This window comes from Molothrus aeneus, chromosome 6, assembly GCF_037042795.1.
Source record: "Molothrus aeneus isolate 106 chromosome 6, BPBGC_Maene_1.0, whole genome shotgun sequence".
In the NCBI taxonomy this organism is placed as follows: domain Eukaryota; kingdom Metazoa; phylum Chordata; class Aves; order Passeriformes; family Icteridae; genus Molothrus; species Molothrus aeneus.
Window position 1 is genome coordinate 41,107,852 of NC_089651.1, and position 19,665 is coordinate 41,127,516.

At 43.4% G+C, this 19,665-nt stretch overlaps 1 protein-coding gene across 1 annotated transcript in view; it reads right to left on the minus strand.

The window, feature by feature from the left end:
* The window catches only part of SPTLC2 (serine palmitoyltransferase long chain base subunit 2), a 77,546-nt gene extending 64,977 nt beyond the window's left edge, over positions 1–12,569 (minus strand). Inside the window, exons 1-2 of the mRNA XM_066551912.1 lie at positions 12,474–12,569; positions 1,297–1,491 (exon numbers count right to left, since the gene is read on the minus strand). Of these exons, the coding sequence (XP_066408009.1) occupies positions 1,297–1,491; positions 12,474–12,563 (285 nt within the window). The 5' untranslated portion in view covers positions 12,564–12,569. The remainder of the gene's footprint in view (positions 1–1,296; positions 1,492–12,473) is intronic.
* Positions 12,570–19,665: the final 7,096 nt, after the last annotated feature.

Here is a 19,665-nt window from a genome sequence, read left to right on the forward strand (position 1 = left end):
CCTCCTTTTTTCACTCACTCAGATGTCAGTTTTAGCAATAGTGTAAATTTAAACTCCTGTACTTTTAACCAATATGAAACGCGTTTTACTCATTAAACTCCTGTAAGAATGTTTTGGAATTTAGTGCCCTACTATGAATCTGCTTAATTCTACCTCACAGTGTGCACAGAAAGAAGCTACTGTGAGGTCATTTTAGGCACTGGTCCTTAGCTACTGTAAAAAGATATGAACTTTATTCCAGTGCTGTCTCCAAAAAAAGGCTCCAAAGAAGCCTTCCCTTTTTTAGTTCTTTCCTGCCACCCTTGATTATTTGTTTGCCTTACTGAGATACCTTTTCTGCCCCCTGCTATTTTCTGCTAGCCAACTGCTTGTGTGGCTGCACAGAGAACCAGAAACCAGCAACTGGAAAAGGAACTCCCTTAACATTTTAGAAGCCACATTAGCTCTCTAAAGCAGTTGAGAAAAATAGTTTGAGAGAACCCAAATCAGCAAGAATAAGATCTTTGGAGACAGCTCACTGGTAGTCGCACTCTTCTAAGAGGGGTCACATAAGAAGTTAGCAAAAATATACCTTGTGAACTTCATGTTTCAGCAGTAGCTTCCTAAAAACAAGTAACTCCAGTGGGGAATAAAGATCCCTAAAAATAATTTACAAGGAGTGAAAATCAGAATTATCCATTCCAGGCTAACTGCTGAAGCAGGCAAGACCTTTCACCTGGTAACAGAAGCTTTTGTGAGTAGGTCGTAACATGAATTAATTCTTTCTAATCACTATCAGTGAGGCACAAGTCAGTACCTCAAATTACTCATCACCTAACCCGCTTGTGTTCTGGACTCCAAAAGAATTTAAAATTGTATAGCTTGTGCTCTGGATCTGACCCACAAGCTTCTCTTTGCAACTGCTTCAGATAAAGAGAATTAATAACATTTCTAAATCAAAACTCAGCCACCAGATCAGCATCAGAAAGCCTCCCATTGGTGTGAAACTAAAACCAGAGCCTTTCTTTAAGTACTGATGCTGGAATATGCAGTCTCTCTTTCCAAAACTCTTGTTTCTACAGCTGTATGTTCATGTAACTGTTGATGCAGCTTTGCACTGAGACAGATGAGGAAACTATTCTGAGGAAAAATAACTCAAAAGAAACATTATTTTTTTTATAACACAGCACTACTTGTATAGCAATTGGGGCATCCAGAAGACAAGGAAAACAGCAGAAAACTTTGAACACCACTTCTCTCCAAAGAAACACTCAAGCCTCAGCCCATTTCCCATGAACATTATTTCCCAGTGGTTACCTTCTGTTCTTCTCTTTCTGTTGCATTTTGACACTTCTCAATCTTCCACTGCCGCATGAAATCTCGCAGGTATCCAAAGAGAGTGAGAACACCATAGCCTACATAGGTCAGCACAGCAACCAGCATTGGTGTTTCTTCAAAAGCTTCATTGAAAGGCTTTTTGTATAATCCTCCATTGTGCACAATATGATTTATCTATAGTAAAAATTTAAAGAGAGGCAGTTGAGGTATTAACTGAAAAAAAGGCAGACATTTCAGAGCAGTCCCCACCTCCGCATCCCCCACCACTCAGCAAAAACTGCTTCCAGCTAAGTTCAGCCATTACTGATAAACACTGCCAGCCTCCATATATGAAGTTGCCAAATTGCTGATATAACCCAAGTCACAGTTACCAATCTAGGGTAGTTTAATCTAACATGTCATTAAAACTATTTAGTTTGCAAAGCTACATACAGAGCATTGCTTACATCTAGGCAAACCAAAATTTAAAAAGTGCCTCCACCAAGAGAGCACAAGTAACAGAACAGCGATGCGTCCCAGGGTTACTACAGAGAAAAACAAAATAGAAACTAATAGTTTTATTGATCTAAACAATATATTCTCAGACTTGGAAGCCTGTATTAGTGTAACAAAACAATCATAATCCACGTATCTCTGTAGCTGTTAGCCTAAAGACGCTGACATAAACACTGTACTCATCCATGAGGCGGACATGACACCACAGACAAAAAAGTCATTGTATACTGGGTCTCAACACAGCATATATGTCAGCATACAGAACAAAGAATGGCTTTCTGCATAAAATCCACAGTGAAAGTCATATTGCTACTTACATGTCATCTGAAGGTAGGAGATTTACTAGCTGCCTAGTGTATATAGCAGGTCTGTCTCAAGCACAATTACTAGAATATGCAATATTTGTGACTATTACAGAAAAACTTCACAGCTACAGGGCAAATGCTCACCCAATATTAACACTGGGGGGAAAGATCATGGTTTTAACTAGACTACTTTTTCAAATTGTTAAGTTAAAGATCAGATCTCATAAGTTAATGAATGAAAACATAGAAATCTAGCCATTAGATGCAAATGGATATCTTGGCTAAGTTTTAGAATGGCTGCACGATAACAGAATAGCTACATATGAAAGAACATTCTATAAGACATAAATCCCCTTTGTGTGGCATCAAATATATATAAAAGTAAGAAATGTATTTCTTAAAACGTACTAATCAAAAAAACCTCAACACCTAGGAAAGAGATTGAACCTAAATTCATCAAAAAAAGACAATGGCAAATAATTCCGGAGGGGTGTGGGCCAGCAGACAGAATAAAACCAGTTATTCACCTATGTCACTCATACTATCATATGGGAAAGTAAGGTAGAATCATACTAACCTCTACAACAGTTGATGAATCAATAAGGCACACATACTTGCTGGCATCACCAGACACTGAATTATTTGGAAAGTGATACCTGCTCATCTCATGTGCTGGAGCAAGTCTGTATTTTATGTCTGTCACTAATATCATGAAAGCAATTTTTCAGAAGCAAGGGGCTGTTCTTAGGAATACAATTATGCTATAGCAGTGCAGTCACCAAGTATAAACTGCAACAGCGCCTTCCCTTCTGACAGTCATTTCTACCTCTTCCCTTCCTCTGACACGGTTTTTAGCAAAGCAAATCCTTGATTTGGACACAATAGTTGTGGGGACTTATGAATAGGTCAATGTATGGAAACAAAATAGCAAAGACAGAGCAGGAACTTCTCTTTTAGCAGCAGTACTTAAAGACAGATGCAGGTAACCAACTTGCAGTGCTTTGAGGCCAGGTTCAATACTGAAGTATTATCTTAAAAACACACTGCATACAGCAGTGGCTTAAGGTAGAAAATTACCATGGCTTTGGCAGAAGTGTAGGAACACTTGCTTACCACATTGCAGCTCAAGTGCTGGCAATTTAAGGCTTTAGTGCAGGCCAAAGGTTCACACACTATTCTCTTCATGAACACACCAGCCGAAGAAACTGCCCCTGCCCCACTCACTCCCACTTTGAGTCATCTGCACCAGCCTCCAGCTAGTACAACTAAAGCAACTAAATCTGATTATCAGCATAGCATCCCTTCAACACTGAACTGATCCATGTTGGAAATATAATTGTCTGCAGAAGGTTATTCATTAGACCTTAACAGTCTTTACAGCACTGCTCCACAAAGTCATTTGATAGAGCTCAGCAAACAAGAGGCAGCAGCTTTTGGAGAGAGAGGAAGGGCATCAGCACCATGACAATCACAGAATCAGTGAGCCAACAATGCAAAGGAAAAACTGTGAGAGCCACCTACCTCTTCTCTATTACTCTCAGAATTGCTTAACTGTATCACTGTGGCTCCTGTACACAAAACTATCGAATTTTGTTGCATCCAGGTACAAGGAAGATGACACACTGAAGCTTCAACCAGCACACAGTTTCACAGCTTGGGGAATTACAAGTAGAAGTTTGCATCCTCACATTGTCAGATCAGGTTGTGAAGGAGCAGGCACATTACATACCTGCCACCTGTGCCTGCCTACCAGCAGCTGATTTCTGGATAAGCAGACAGAAAACTGGTAGTGACTACTTTGCAAATAACCTAGATTGAATAACTAGAGATCACATCAAAGCTTATCAGGTTACCAAGCACCAAAAAGTAGTTACTGAAAAAAACAAACTAAGAGACCCAAATCTATGTGCAAACTTAATCAAAATAAAAACATACCATTTTTCCCAGGTCGTTGGAAGTGCCTGTACTTGTAACAAATACTAAAACTAAAAAAACTATTCAATATGGTCAATCCCAACATGTCACTAAGAAAGGCTTTTTAGGAATACCTGTATTGATCCAACCCATACTCCAATCAATTTCACCTCTCATTTTTCTTCCACCAGTACTAATACATCCTTAAATTTGCATGTCAGCTATGATATCAGCTAAGCAGCTTGTGTTATCCTAGCTGAATCAAAAAAAATTAAAGAAAAGACTGAATGCAATTCCACAAACTCTTCATGAAGCATATGACTGTAAAAAATCTCTAGAATTTGACTACAGAAGAGACATTTGTAGTCACATTAAATACAAGCCTATTTGTTTTTCAAGCATGTAAGCCTTCAAATGAAGGCTTACATGCTGCAAGCTCCAAAGCTGCTGCAAAAGAACAGCAATTTCAGTTCCAGAGATCAAGAAAGAAGGTGGCTACAGTTCAGTGCCTAATTTCCTTTTATCGGGAAGAGAAAAAAGGTGTGGAAGATTAAGACTTTTATGATTTCAACATGCTTTATGATCATAAAGTGAGCCATGACCTTTGAAGTAGAATACACAGCATATCCAAGTACAAAGAACAGTCAGAGTTCACTTAAACACATGGATCAAAAAATGATGTGTATGCTCACCTACAACTCTCTTTCCTGTACTGTGCAGAGTACCTGTATGCAGAAGAGCACCATCACATTAAGGAACTCAGCTGCAGGAGAATCAGAGAGCACAACTCAGCTGCTTACAGAAGGCAGCAAAGAACCAGCCACGGGTAATGCCTGTGTTGGGTCAAACTCTTGGCAAAACAAAGCACATGAAACAGTATTGTAGCAGTTACTGAGCTGCAGCAGCATCAAACAGCTACTACTAGAAAGGAATACACTGGTCTAAGCAGAAGACATGAGAGTCTGATGATAATCACAGAATTTACTGAGTTGGACCCACAAGGACCATCGAGTCCAACTCCTGGCCCTGCACAGCACAACTCCAAGAGTCACACCACCAATTTGAGGGAGCTGTCCAAGAGCTTCTTGAATTCTGTCAGTCTGTGACCACTTCCCTGGGTAACTGTTCCCAGGTAAAGAACATTTTCCTAATATCCCACCTAAACCTGGCCCAGTACACCTTCATGCCCTTCCTTTGGGTAGTCACTGATGACTAGAATGAAGAGATGAGTGCCTGCCCCTCCTCTTCTCCTGTTGAGGATGTTGTAACTGTAATGAGGTGTGCCCTCAGCCTCCTCCAGGCTGAACAGACCAAGTGATCTCAGTGACTCTTCACAAAGCTTTCCTTCTAGATCCTTTCACCATCTCTGTAGCCCTCCTTTGGACACTCTCTGTATCCTTTGTGGGTGAGAAGACAAAAGCTGTGCACAAACACAGGAACATTTGCAGATGCTACTGTAGACAACACACAGGATTTACCAAGGACTCTGGGTACACACCTTTCATGGCAGGCATGTACTTTAGGAAGAGAAGATGCTACAAGTGCAATACATGCTGCACAAGTACAAGAGCAGTACAGGGTAACTGCTTATTGCTGCTACCCCAGTAAAGGACCAGCACCCTGCATTAAAGAGGCCATTTCATTTCATTTCATGCTGACAGAAAGAACAAATTCACATGAACCTGGCAGACGTAATGTAAACACATTAAAAAGATTATTTATGCTGGAACACAACTTTGCTAAATTCTTATTAAAATTTAGTAGCTTCTCACTGCCACATACCACACATACTGCAGAAATTTTACTAACAGGTTTGCTGCTTCTATTTTTAGAAACACACTGTGAAAGACCACATCCATGAGTGTGCCTCCGTATGCAAAAGTGGCCACAGTCATTACAAAGTATTGAGGAAATCAGCACTAGAGAAATCACAGCAGTGAGAATTCCAAGAAAGGAGCTGCTCTAAAATGTTAGATACCTTATGGTAATTTTACTGTCACCTCTGGCCCTTTTCCTTGCACTGCTTTGCTTAGACTTTCAATCTCAGATTGTTGCACAGGTAAAAAGACAAAGTGTTTACTGCCAAAGTTAGAATTAACTGGTTTGAATCACATTCTAAGCTTTTAAAAAAAACCCCACAGGAGATAAACTTGTTTTATAAAACAGACTTTAAGAGTATATTTTTAATTAAAGATTTGTTCTTCTTGACAGGTATTATCAAATATTTTTATTTACAATTAGTTAGGCACAACAAATTTGACAGTACTTGTATAAGATGCACTTACCACATCTACAAAAACAGTGTAAATCTTCGTAACATTTAAAAGTTGTTTGGGCTTGGGTTCTCCCCTGCCCTCCATTAGCAAGTAAAGGATGCAATAAAACTTGGTGCTTTTTGCTAACTACATATTGGTGACAATTTGAATTCTACTGAGAATATACTATTTTTCTTCATTTTTTTTAATCTAAGAAAATATTTAATTTTTAAAAATTTTTAAATTAAAATAATTTTTAAATTCTTTACCTTAAATGACCTTAAACCTTACATGTAACTTTATCTATTATGTTTAGTACGTTTCAGGCACACAGAATACTAAATATGATTTACAATAAAGATTTCCAAAGACAGACCAAGTCTGCAGTGCTTCTGCAACAAGTCAATCTCCAGGCTCTCAGATACCTCTGAAAGTATTTCCTGACATATTCTAGAATCTGCTCTCATTTTTATAGACATGAAAGCCTATTACTTCCCAAACTTTTCAACCCTAAGTATTCTTCAAAACTATACTTTTGAATTAAAAACAGTTCCTTTTCTAGGATTCATTTCTTAATGATGGCAAAACAAAAAACTGGAAACCTCACTGAAGAGGGGCCAATGCTTTACGTTCCACCTGGCGAAACTGAAGTCAATAGATAAATAAAGCTTTTATCCCCCCAACAAATCGAACACATGAAATATAGAAAAAAAATTGGTTTTGTTGTACAATTAAGACAGAAAAATACAACATATCACTCAAGTAAATATAGTAAAAATAAATTAACTTGTATACATCTATAACAATTTCTGAAGAGCATTTAAGGCTTATCACCAGCTGAATTTGAACTGGCAATCCAAATAAATCAACAGATTTTAACACTTCAACCAAACTAATTTTTCAGTAGCACATAATGAAATCTAAGAGAAGCCCATAATATCAGCAGCTATCACAGGCATTTGTTTTCATACCAGCACAGACACACAGATTGTCAACAAGCACAACACTGGCACTACACCTACTAATTTAATATGATGACCTCAAATATTCATTTTGCCAGGGAAAATGCTGAGTAGCTGTTCCTTCCACAAAGGCTTACAGTCTTTGATAACTGAATTTGGTAGTAGAAAAAGATTGTTGTGCACAAGTACACTTTTTCAAAAATAGAGGAGTTTTGTCAATTAAATTATCTGAACAAGGTTGCAGTCTTTTCTAGATCACACAACTTTCTTCTCACTTCAGTTTTACGTTACTGACACAATAAATACAGTCAATCATCAAACCAAGCAAGAGTTGGAAAGCAGTAATTCCTTTCCTCAGGTCTGATGTAAGCCTCAGAGTATAAGCTATAAGCCCTACAGCACACATCTTCACAGGGGTTCGGGGATTACATGCTAATGTCCAAACCTGGACAAACTCCCCTGCAGTCCATGAGCTCACCTCTGTAACCACGGAATAACTAAGGTTGGAAGGGACCTCCATTGTATCCAAGCCCCAACTCAAAGCAGGGCTAATTACAACAGGTTGCCACGGGCCACGTCCAACCGTCTTGAACTTCTTGAACCCCTTCATGGATGGAGATTCCACAACGTCTTTGGACAACTTCTTCCAGTATTTTACCACGCTTGTGGGAAAAATTATTTTCCTTATGTGCAATCAAAATTTCCTGTTCCTCCAAATGACATGTGTTGCCTCTCCTACTATTGCCACATGCTTCCAACAGTCTGGCCCCATTTCCTCTATATCCTGCAGCCAGCTAGTTAAGCCTTCTCTCTTCCTAAGGTTGAGCAAACCCAGCTCTCACAGCCTCTTCGTTTCTTGGGGACCCTCCACTGGATTCACAGACTGATGTGGTTCTGTCAGGATCTTTCTGAGAAGCTCAAAACTGGATACCATTTGCAAGATGCCATCTCCCAAATGCTGAGTAAGGGGGAACAACCACTTCTTCAAGAAGAAGTTAATGAGATTTAGATTCTCAGGATCTTTTTTTTTCCATCAGAAATACTTAAATTTTAAATTTGTACACAGATGTGAAAAAAACTCATAATTCTGGACTCCAATTCCTTTTTACACCAGTGGATAGGGTAGTTATTTATCTTATCCTAACTTTCATCTGAAACATGATTCACGTCACTAAACCACTTGTAGCAAGAAGAACTTGCAGTATCTGCTGCAGTCATCTTAAGTGTGCTCTCCAAAAGAAACTACACTAACCTGAATTCCAGCAAAAGCATCTTAGAAATCAGGATGAAGCCATTGTTCCCCTGCATCCTGCAGCAATCCCACAAGATGAACCTTTAAGCAAATTGCGCTATTTAAGAAGAGCAAGCACAAATCACAAGACTACACAAACTGTTTTCTGTATATTCACACCAAAACTTCCAGGAAAGAAATATCTATGCTGGCCGTTTTAATAGCTGCTAGAATTCAGGACTTGTAACAGTCTGAAAGGAATGCAAATCCCACAGTCCTCCCACTTTTATCAACCAAACTATACCTTGTCTTCCTGAGGAAGCAGTACAAGACATTGTTTACAAAGGCATGTATGTTATCTGGAAGTTGCTATAGGATGGTGTTTGAAAACCTTCTAGAAACACCAGGGAAATTAAAATTTGTTTATATAATTCCAGCTCCTATCTAACACACTCGGAGATACTGCACACAACAGAAATTAAGAAATTAAGAACTTGATCTCTAAAACCTATATTCCAATTTTATTTTTTTTAGGTTGAGACTACTTCTTCTTTAACTTCTAGAAGCATAACAGAACCATTCTAATGTGAGAAGCTCAATTAAGGAGTAAAAAAAAAATCACAATACTAAGAATTTGGTAACAATAATAGGTGGATTCAAATAAATTATCTTGGAAAATAAGGGCATCTTCTCCCATTAAAGATGTCCCAATCTCCCTACTCTAAGCAAGAAAAAAATGTTTTCAGATGCAGCATTCGAAAACTATTAGTCATTTGCAAAACATTCCAATGGAGAAATACGTTCCAGTTTAAAATTGCACTGCAGAAAGAAAAAGCAATTTCCCCCCATTTATTATTCCCACAAGTGTCTTGATAGCTCCTAAACACCATTTTTATATTGAACTCAACACTCTCCCCAAAACAGCAGAAGGGCATAAAAAGCAGAATCATGCACAACTTGAAGAGGTAACTTCACATCTCTCTTACTAAGATTTGTTCTCTTTCTCCTTTCTATGTTCAACTCCTCACATCATGACAATACCCTTTGAGATGTCAGGCTTTTATCTGACATACTGCAGTATTACACCAGAGCTCTCAATCAATTTTAAGTCCATCCATATATTACTATACTTTCTAACCATTAACTCCCTTAACTGTATACAATCAGAAAAAAGTCACTTTTCTCCAACATTACACAATTTTAAATTTCTATATGGTTCTTCAACCATTAAGGTGTTTTTTAAGTAATTAAGGTGTTCATAATGAGATTGAAATTCAGTGAATGCAACAATCTCTAAACAGATCACCTTCAAGCAGGAGCCAAGTGATTTGAACACAAGACACCTCAGGAAAGCCAAGAGCTGTTATTTATCTTAGTACTTCAGCAAAATATTTTTACTATGCTTGAACCCTAACTTCAAATGGTCACTTTCCCAGTCACTGATGATATTTCATTAATCTCCAAGGTAGCCAGAGTCTGTTACTGCACAGTTTTAGTAGGCAGCAAGTTTCTCCTCTCCTCTTACCAAAGAGGTTTAGCAGTTCAGAAGGAGACAAATACAATCTCTTTGAAAATTAAGTAAACAATTTCACCCTCTTCTGCGCATGCTGGAGTAAAGAACCTACTCTATGTCAAATACCACCCTTAGAGAAGGAAGTATCATAGGGAAACATCTGAATTTAAGCTTTATTTTTTTTTTAGGATAAAAACCCCAAAATAACATAAACAAACAAATCAATAATTAAAAACCCCTCCAACTTACATAGATAACCTGAGCAGAAACATCCTAGGTAGAAGAGGACTCCTTTTTTTCAATCAGTTCAAAGTGGGTAAAGCTTTCCTGCACTATCAAGCCCTACTGGGGGACATGGTAAGGCACTACCCTGTCTCTAAACTCTCCCCTCAGAAACTCCATGGTTTTCCAGATAAATTGTCAACGACTGTAACATTTCTTTAAACTGACCATTTTCCTTTCCCTGCCTCTTCCCATCATCTCAGCTAGATCTCATTTTACCTCTTATTTCTTGCACAAAACCTGTGAAAGGCCTTCTTGAAAAGTTATTTTCCTCATCCTTACTTTTCTGTTTGGTTTTTTTTCCTACTAAGTAACAATCACATTCTTTTGTGCTAGCTGCCTTGGTTTTGGTACTTGCTTACAGTTGCAGATTTTCAAGTACTCTACGTGGTAAGTATGTAGTATATACATACACAGCAAATATATTCAATACAAAGTGAGCATTCACATGTTTCCCTTCTTCTGTAGAAAGGCCCAAAAAACAAAACTGAAAAGGCAAAAGACCAATCAAGTAGCCAGTGATATCAGAATCTCTGATATATCAGCAAACACATCTTTTGGCAGCTTACCACCAGGGATGCTATCTAAGAAAGATGGACATAATTAGCTCCCCTAAGCAATTGCTTATTCCAGTCCAGTTCTAACATGCGGACCCTCACTTTGAGAGTTAGCATAAAGCTAGCCCACATAAAATTATGGAGAAAAAATGTAATTATAAATCTGTTTGACCAGCAAGCAGCTGCCAGAAAGATATCAAACTTTCCTACACTCTTATATCTCACACTGCTGCTGCTACACTTTAGATTTTTGGTAAGATTTCTCATGACCACTTCTCCAGTGAACCCTGACCCACTTTAGAAACAGTTATCTCAAATGTCTCAGGTCTCCAAAACATATCTGAGCATAGTATCATGTGCAAGCTACTAAGTGAATAGAACATCTCATAAACCAGCAAGGTTATTAAAGCTTCCTCAGTTTGAAGTCTAAGTTTTTTTCCCATTCACATGCTGCATCACCCATGTTTTCCAGATACGCAGGTAAACAAAGCCCTTGAGGAAAATGCTTCCCTACCTCACTTTCTGTTCTTCTGAAGTAGAAGAATATAACTTTATTCAGACGTTCTCCTTTAGAAAGCACAGGGTGGGGAAAAACTCTCACAGAACAACACTCTCCAGCACCACACTTTGTCTTATTACAAAGATTTACATGTAAGATTTTATAGCCAGCAGGGCTTGGAGTTTGCAAGGCAAGACTACCAAAGCCACAGCTCCCCGAACCAGCACAAGCTGACACTGCTGCCAGCTGAAGGTCCTGTACCTCCCTCCATTTGTTCACTTCCAGTATTGTGCTGTATCTCTCAAGGGCCAGGGCATGACTGTGAGCATCCATCCACCCAAAGAAACACAGTAAGTATCCTCAGTTAAAGATAACTCAGGGGAAAAAAAGTCTCGTTTTACCCTGCATCAGTTCTCAATCCAGTTCACACAGTGAGTGCACAAGCCTACACTGAAAAAACAGAAGGGACAGCCGAGGACTGAAAAACAGAAGCAGCAGGGGAGATGATGACAGAGGAAGGCTTTTCTGCAGCAGCTTGAGATGTTCAAGGAAACACAACCTTCTACTGAGGCTGAATTCATGACAACCTTTTAAGTTCTCTACACTGTAACACAAAACTTGAGTGTTTTGCACAGAAACAACTCAAGTCTGCAAGCACAAATACACACTTGCATGGCAGGCAGTTGATACAGCCGGATGGGAAGCGCTGCATCAGCCTCCAGCTCTGCTCTAGGGGAAGTCCCTGCTCGAGGCTACCTGTGCCCACAGCCCCGCGAGTCGCACCTGTAACAGCGAAACAGGGCGAAGGACTGCTGAAACCTTCTCTTCTAAACCACACACCTATGTGCTACAGCGAGGTTTAAGTTCAAAGCTCTCGCACCGGTAAAAGCCGGGCAGTGAAGTTACAGCCATGACCCGAGGGACAGTCATTTCCCACGCCGCCACCAGTACGGTGAGCGAGCATCCCCCGGGCGCTGCCCTCCCGCCCTCCCTAGGCGAGGGCGGACGACACAAACCGCTGGGTTCTGCCGACACCCCTCACAGCCACACCGCGGTGCCTCCCGGGGCCCCACCGCGGTGCCTCCCGGGGCCCCACCGCCGCGCCCCCCGCCCGCCCCAGCGCCTCTCGTGCCCCGCGCTCACCTGGGTGCCGGGCGGGCCGCGCACGAAGCCGTTGCGGAGCGCGCCGTGGGCGCCGCAGCCGTTGGCGCGGGGCCGCTCGGGCCGCTCCATCGCGCCGGCCCCGCCGCGCCCGCTCCGCCGCCCCCGCCCGGCCGGGCCGCGCCGCACCGGAAGCGCGGCCCGCGCTGCCCCAATCGGCAGCGCGGGCGTCACGCGAGGGGACGGGCCCCGCCTGGCCGCGCCGACGCGCGTGCGAGGCGGGCGGCCGAGGCCCAATGGCAGCCCGCGCGGCAGCCGGGTGGGAGGGGAGCACGGAGAAGGGAGGGGCTCCCCCAATGGCGAAGCGGAACGCCTGTGGGGAGGCGGAGACAGAGGGTGAGCATTGCCCAATCACTTGGCAGGGATAGGACGGGGAGCCAAGGGGAGGGGAATAACTAGCCAATCACAGCGCGAGTCCGAGGGAGGGGGGCGAGAGAGAAGCAGCGTTCGTCCAATGGCAGAGGGAGGAGTGGGACGGGGCTGAGGCGGCAGCCAATGGGCGCGCGCGGGTGCGGACAGGGAACGGGCGCGGACAGGGAACGGGCGCGGGGGGCATGGCGCTGGTGGGGTCGCTGGGAGCTGCCGGGAGCTGCCCTCTTCGTTCCGCTCTAGAGCGCCCATGAGCGTGGTCCCGCCCGCCGTGGGCCGTGGCCAGCGCGGCACGGGTTGGTACTGCCGCCACCGTCACCGTCACCATCCCCGCTGGGCAACCGGTAGCCCTGACTCGGGCACGCTGGTGGCTGGAGCGGGGAGAGGCCGGGGTGGGTGAGGCCGCGGGCAGCCCCTCGCTGGTTCGTGCTCAGGGAGCTGATGAACGAAGCGGTTCCTCCGACACCTGGAGGGCTTCCCAGGACGCCTTGGGCTGTGTCCTCATGCAACTATGCGACGGAGAGCCCTGGGTGAGAGCTCCAGAGAGTGTTTGGGGGATCAGACGTTGTTACTGTAACGCCTTTGCCGCTGCTCGGGAGAGATGTGCCTTGGCTGGACACCGAGGGCCCTTGCAGGGCACCCTGCAGACCAGCCTCGGGCAGAGCTTCATTCCGGCAGGATTTACACCTGGGCTGAAGAATGGCGTGAGCCTGCCCGCCCTGCCGAGCTGTATCGCCCCCGGCAGCTGGAGCTGTTCGCTCTGCCCACAGTTCGGTTTAAAGACCGTACTAGGTTTATATACAAACGTGTTTTCTGACAGGATTTGAAAAGGGGTACTTCGTTCAAAGACCAGGTAAACTAAATGCTAAACTAAATAAATATATTTAGTTCGGGAGTGCATGTTACCAACTCCACTGCAGTTTGAGTGACCAAGCATCAGGCAGAGGAGGCCAGAAGGAAACCACAAAGTGTCTGTATTTGTGCACTATTAAACAAATACCTGTGTGCATCCTGGTGAGAGAATAGGAGGCGGTTCCCGAGCTGCAGGAGTGTTATTTGGCAGAAAGTAAACAGCCTGACATGTTGAATCACACTGAAAAGATGGAAGAGTGTGACCTTTGATTTCTCCAGTGTAGTTTAGAGGGAAGGGCTGTGGTTCTTCTATTCACTTAGCAACAGGGGAAAAACAAAATGAAGAGTTATCAGGTTCAAGCATATGAATTCAAGAGAATAGTCTCATCCTTTTCTCTCTGATTTGGTACTATTGATAGTTATTTTTATGTATTATAGTCACATCTTGGAGACTTTGTCATGGATCTTATTGCAAATTTGGTATGAATATGCAGTGCCTAACAAGTGAATTAGCTTCTGTGAGAGACAGTAATTTTTCTTCCCTCAGGATGACAGGAAAGCTTCACAGCCTGGTTTCAGCCTATTTGTAGGCAGCAGTGCCTGTCCAGTCTGCTTCATGTCGCCATGTCCCCTTTGGACAAGAGGGCTTTTTATAATGAGGGTGCAAACACAGCCTCAGCGGTAACGAGTGCAGGGTGGGAGTTTGACCTTGTTCCTTTTCTTCTGTCTCTGGCCACTCCCATATCTGGACTACCCCTGAAGCAGGTATGCCCTTGCCTCAGCAGTAAGCTTTCTTCACCCGGTTTTGACGTGCAGTGGAAGAGAGCCACCAGCTCAGATGGGCTGGGCTGTGTTCCATCTCTTGTCTTGCAGGCTGGGACCACGGGGAGACTGGTGTTACTAGGAAGGACCTTGAGATGAAAGCAGCAAACACCCCTGCTTAGCACTGGAGTACTTGTGCAAGTGGACTGGCTTTGGTGTAGGTGCAGTGAGGAGCACTGGTGGGGAAGAGGCACAGGTGATTTATTTCTGGATGAGCGGGGGAGGGCATTTGCAGAGTTGAAGTAATCTATGAGGAAACTAATAAATACAATTTAAAAATAAGTAAGAAAGAGAAGTGTATTAGGGGACCACATACTGTAGACTTCCTGTAGTATTTTTCCCCTGTTGCCATAGTTGGCTATAAGCATTTTCCTCCTGCCTCCTCTCCCTTTGAATAGAACAGATTGAATTGTACTGACCAGTTTTGCCATGGGGTGCAGATGGTCCATCAGTCTGCACTCACAGGGCATGTGTAGGGCAGCACCCCCCACTCCCTGCCTGCCCACCTGCACAGGGATGAGTTTCACCTGCTAATGCCTTACTTCTAGAGAGGATAAACTTCTTCACCTGCCAGGCACAGAATCTCACTGCTGTGTAATCTGTTAAAGCACAACCCTTTTCACATGTAGGTACTTACAGACTGGTCACTTCATCTGTCCTTGAACCCAACTAATATGAACCCTTAGGATGTGATGGTTTTGGTTTGGAAATGTAAATAGCATTAAAGGACCTACTGGTCAGCTCATGCAGGACTGTACAGTCTTACACAGCAGCTGCAGTGCTCCCCTGCACAGAAGGACCTCACCCTGCCCTGAGCATGGGGCCAGCACAGCCTGGTGTTTTAGGGGCATTGGTCCCTTCCAGCACAGTACAGGGGACATGCTCACACTGGGGCTGTAGTGACAGAAGAGTCCAGGATATCCATGGGGACAAGTCACAGCACAGGGATGCCATCCCAGGGCACAGCTACTGCCACAGGCAGGACCTAACAAATCCCACAGAGCTCCTGGAATCACACCTGCAGGCAACTCTGATATGGCTCTGTGCAGTGCACAAGACACCTGTGTACACAGGTGGCTGCAGCTTGTGCCTCTGGACTAGGAAGTTGCAAAATAGGGAAACCAAAAGAAATCTGAAGAGCAAATTCCAGTTTTAAATTACATTTTAAGTCTCAAGGATACTATTCCAGTGAGCTGGCAGAGCAAACTGCCTTACTCTGCCAACTGAACAACATCAATATCACCCAATATGAGTGTCAAAAAAGGCAGAGATCCTGATCATAGTTTACAACCATGGGACTGTTTTTTGCTGTAGAGGTGGGGGACAAATGAGTCGTCACTTGGCTCATAGAAGCCTCATCGTTATTTGAGGTCAAATTCCTGGCATGTTCATGTTTGAGTTTGAGATGGAGGCATTAGGAATGAATGCACCAGGAAGCCCTGAATACCAGGCATGGATCAGAGAGGTGAGTTGTGAGCTTTGGAGACAGCAGAAGGGCCTGTTCCGGAAGGAGCAATTGGGCAGCAGACTTGAATGTTTGTGAGCTCTGAGAGAGATCCCACTCAGAGCAAGATTGCTGCTCAGAGCCCACTGCAGCCCTGGAGACTTCCAAGGGTCTCACTTAGGACTGCACTTTGTAGGGTCAGAGGAGAGTTGGCTTTAGCCATAGTAATTTTCCATCCTGGCTGCAATTCCAGTTGCTTCTGCTATCAAGCTTTCAAAGAAAAAATTCACCTGGGTTGTTATTCAGACAAGAAAAGTAAGTTTCCAAAGCTGTTTGTTGAAAAGCAGGAGCTGATTAGATAGTTCCTAGGAGCAGACAGAGTTTCTGATAAGCTCAAGAGGAGCTGAGCCCAGGTGCTGCTCATCAAGGCTGAGGCCTGACAAGCATTTCTTACACTGAAGTGCATCCAGAGGTGGGGAGGAAGGGAGCATGCACCACCAGACCTTTCTTCAGACCATTCCAAAGAGCTGGTTTTCTCTAGGCTGTAGTCAGGGCTGACTACCAAGATTGTCCTAGCTTTGTTTGGAGCCTCCTATGCTTTAAGTGCTTTTACTTATGTTCCCTGTCCCCAAGACTTCTGTACAAAACAGCACTTACTTAGAAACTGTCATATCTGTTCCCATCCCACCCTTGTCAGTTCAATTTTCTGGATATTTGGCCCTCCTTTGGGCAGTGACTTGTGCAGTGTTTTGGAATGGAGATGGCTGTTTCTCTGCAGTGGAACCAGGCTGTATCTTATAGCCAGCTTAAGACCAGCAGTAACATCCATCCACTTTCACTGCATTTCACCAAGCTGTGCAAAGACGACTGGGGGTAATATCAGAGGAAATGGAGAGGTTATATTCACAGCCTAATAGAGGTTATAACAGTACAGAAATTATAGAATAAACAACAGTTGCTACTCCCTGGGTGGAATGTGGTTGGTGTGCCCAAAACCTATTCCACGATGATTCCCCACACCCACAGTCTGCAACCACAGCACCTGCTAAGGGGGATGAAGCAGAGGGTGGAGTGGAGACACCTCATCTGAGCTCTGTTGAAATCCTTGTAGGGAAGGGAACTCAATAGCACTTTGCAGCTGAGAAACTGCATAAAACCTGTCAGCCAAGGGAGACAGGAGATGTCCTGCTGCTGAGCCAACACCTGTGGTGAAATCCTGCTCCTTGGATGAACTTGGTTCATTTTAGCCTAATTGTAACATTAACACACACCTCCATCCCAAAGTACTACCACCTCTCGTTGGGCGTGTGCTCTGTATTTTTGACTGTATGTTTAAAAACAAAGTGAGAGAATTTTACACCAATCAGTAACAAAGGTCACAGTAACAAAGCAGTCACCCAAGCTCCACCTAAATGTAGAGAAGTAGTATAGAAGTAAGTTGAGAATGAGGGAAAAGTTGGGGAAGACTCCATCATAACTATCAGTTGATAGGCTGAACCTGTCTTCTCCCCTGTGGAGACACCTGTTGGGCAAGAATCGAACTCTATGCATGCTGAATATTTTCTGGGGATTAGAGCTTGTCTGTGCATTGCTTTGAATATGTTTTTGCTGTCAGATACTGTCACCAGCACTCATCAAACTTTTGCCTGTCACAGTTTTATATTAATAAAGCATTATTGCATAAACTGTGACAGTCCTTTGTGGGCACTGAAAGTTGCCAGCAGCAGATATTGTACTCAAATAAAGAGAAAGACCCACTGGGTGGTCTTCCTTATGCTGTTGGTGGGTGTCCCTGACTAAGTCAGGGGAACCACCCTATGATCCAGCAGGACTGCTCAATGGAGGGTCCCCATAACAGGGCTCTGGCAGATTGCTCAGGAACAAGGATCTTGGCTTCCCTAGGGTGTTGACAGACAAATAAACACTGAAGGTCGAGTAAATCTCTCTACACTAAGGGTTGGGGAAATCTCCCCTTTTCACATGACACTAACTCATTACACCATCTGCTTTTTCTGGAGCCTGAATTTTTGATCTTTGTTTGTGCCATCACCCTGTAAATCTGTGGTTTTGTATCTTTTTAGGTTGCTTACTGGCACTATTGGGCCAACAAAGGCTGTAGCTCTAGGAACCTTGTACTTGCCCCAGAGAGAAGCTGATATAAGTTAACCTTGCCAGAAAAAAAATCTTTAGTTTGGTCCTACCATGCAATTCACCTTTATCAATGTCAGATAGTTTAGTACAGCAGCATTTGGGAGTGGACAGGCATGTTTGGGAATGAATGACTGAAATGTGATCAGTTATTTCATCATTCTTGGCTTATGTTGCCTTTTGTAAATGGAAATATGGCCTGACAGGGTCTGATGTCAAGGTACAGGAGTGCTGGCAGAACAGAGGAGCAGTCAGTGCGTGTTTACTTGGGGCACCAGCTGGAAGCAAGGTAACCTAGCTTCTGATCTCATATTTGGTTACTGTGATGTGTAGTTGATCACCTGTGCTGCTTCAGCTTTCATGTCCATCCTCCATGGACATTCTTTGTTACTCATGCCTGTTTCCTCTCAGGTTGGTGAGTGGAGGAGCAGTGTACTAGAAACTTTAGGTCTTCAGGTTAGTTTCTGATGGTGCATCTAAACAGGCCTCCATGCCCAGTGATCAGAGCTCCCTGGTGCATTCATCCGAAATGCCTCGCTCTCAAACTCAAACACAAACACATCGGGAATTTGACCTCACCAATGGTGAGGTTTCTATAGCCAAGTGATGACTCACTTGTCTCCCCTCTCTGCAGTAAAGCAGTCCCATGGTTGTAAACTATGATGAGGATCTCTGCCTTTTTTGACACCCATGTTGGGTGATATTGAACTAGTGAGTTCATTTTGTTTGTGCCTTGCTTTCTTATTCCATAAAATGAGAATAGTGAGATCATTACTGTCCCTGCCCCCCCTCCCCATCCAGGATAAGTGAAAGGCTGCATCTGTGCGGTATAAACAAAGCCCTAATTTACATGTAAATGCCTGTGATATCGCTGTAGCAGCAGAGTTGCAGCAGTGAAGCCCTCCTTGTGTGCAGGCAGCTTATGTCAGCAGAATGAGGCTCTTTTGAGCAGAACTTTACTGAGCGCCATCAGCTATATCAGCAAAAACACTGAATACCAATATAACTACATCCTCATTAGGACCTCAAGGCCCATAGTATTTTAATTTCTAACTACTTTCTAGGTGCTTAAATACTTTCTCGGGTCTATGGAAGTTACCCTCTTTCCATCAGAACCCTGGCAAACAGGTTCAGAGCAGATGTAGTCTCACTTTATCAGTGGCTGTGGAGTGCTCATAGAAACTCTGGTAAAGAGCCTAGAGCCCAGCAGGGCATGATCAAACTCCTATGACTGACTTCAAGGGCAACATTGCTGCTGCTTCTGACAGTGCTGTTAGTACTGCAGGAGACCGGACAGGTTCTTCATTATTCACCTCTTCCTGGGAGAAGAACAGAACTAAAAGTGGTGTTCCCTTGAAAATGTCTTTGTTGATAGTTTTCATTTCATCTTGTACTGATGCTACTACAAAGGTGGCACATGAGAAGACAGCATACTGTAGAGAAGGGAGACAGTGAGGACAAGGCTCTAATACCTGAGCAGTGAGCAAACCTTAGCTTGGGGAGGAAGGAAGGAGCAATTTGCCACCTTTCCAGTACCAA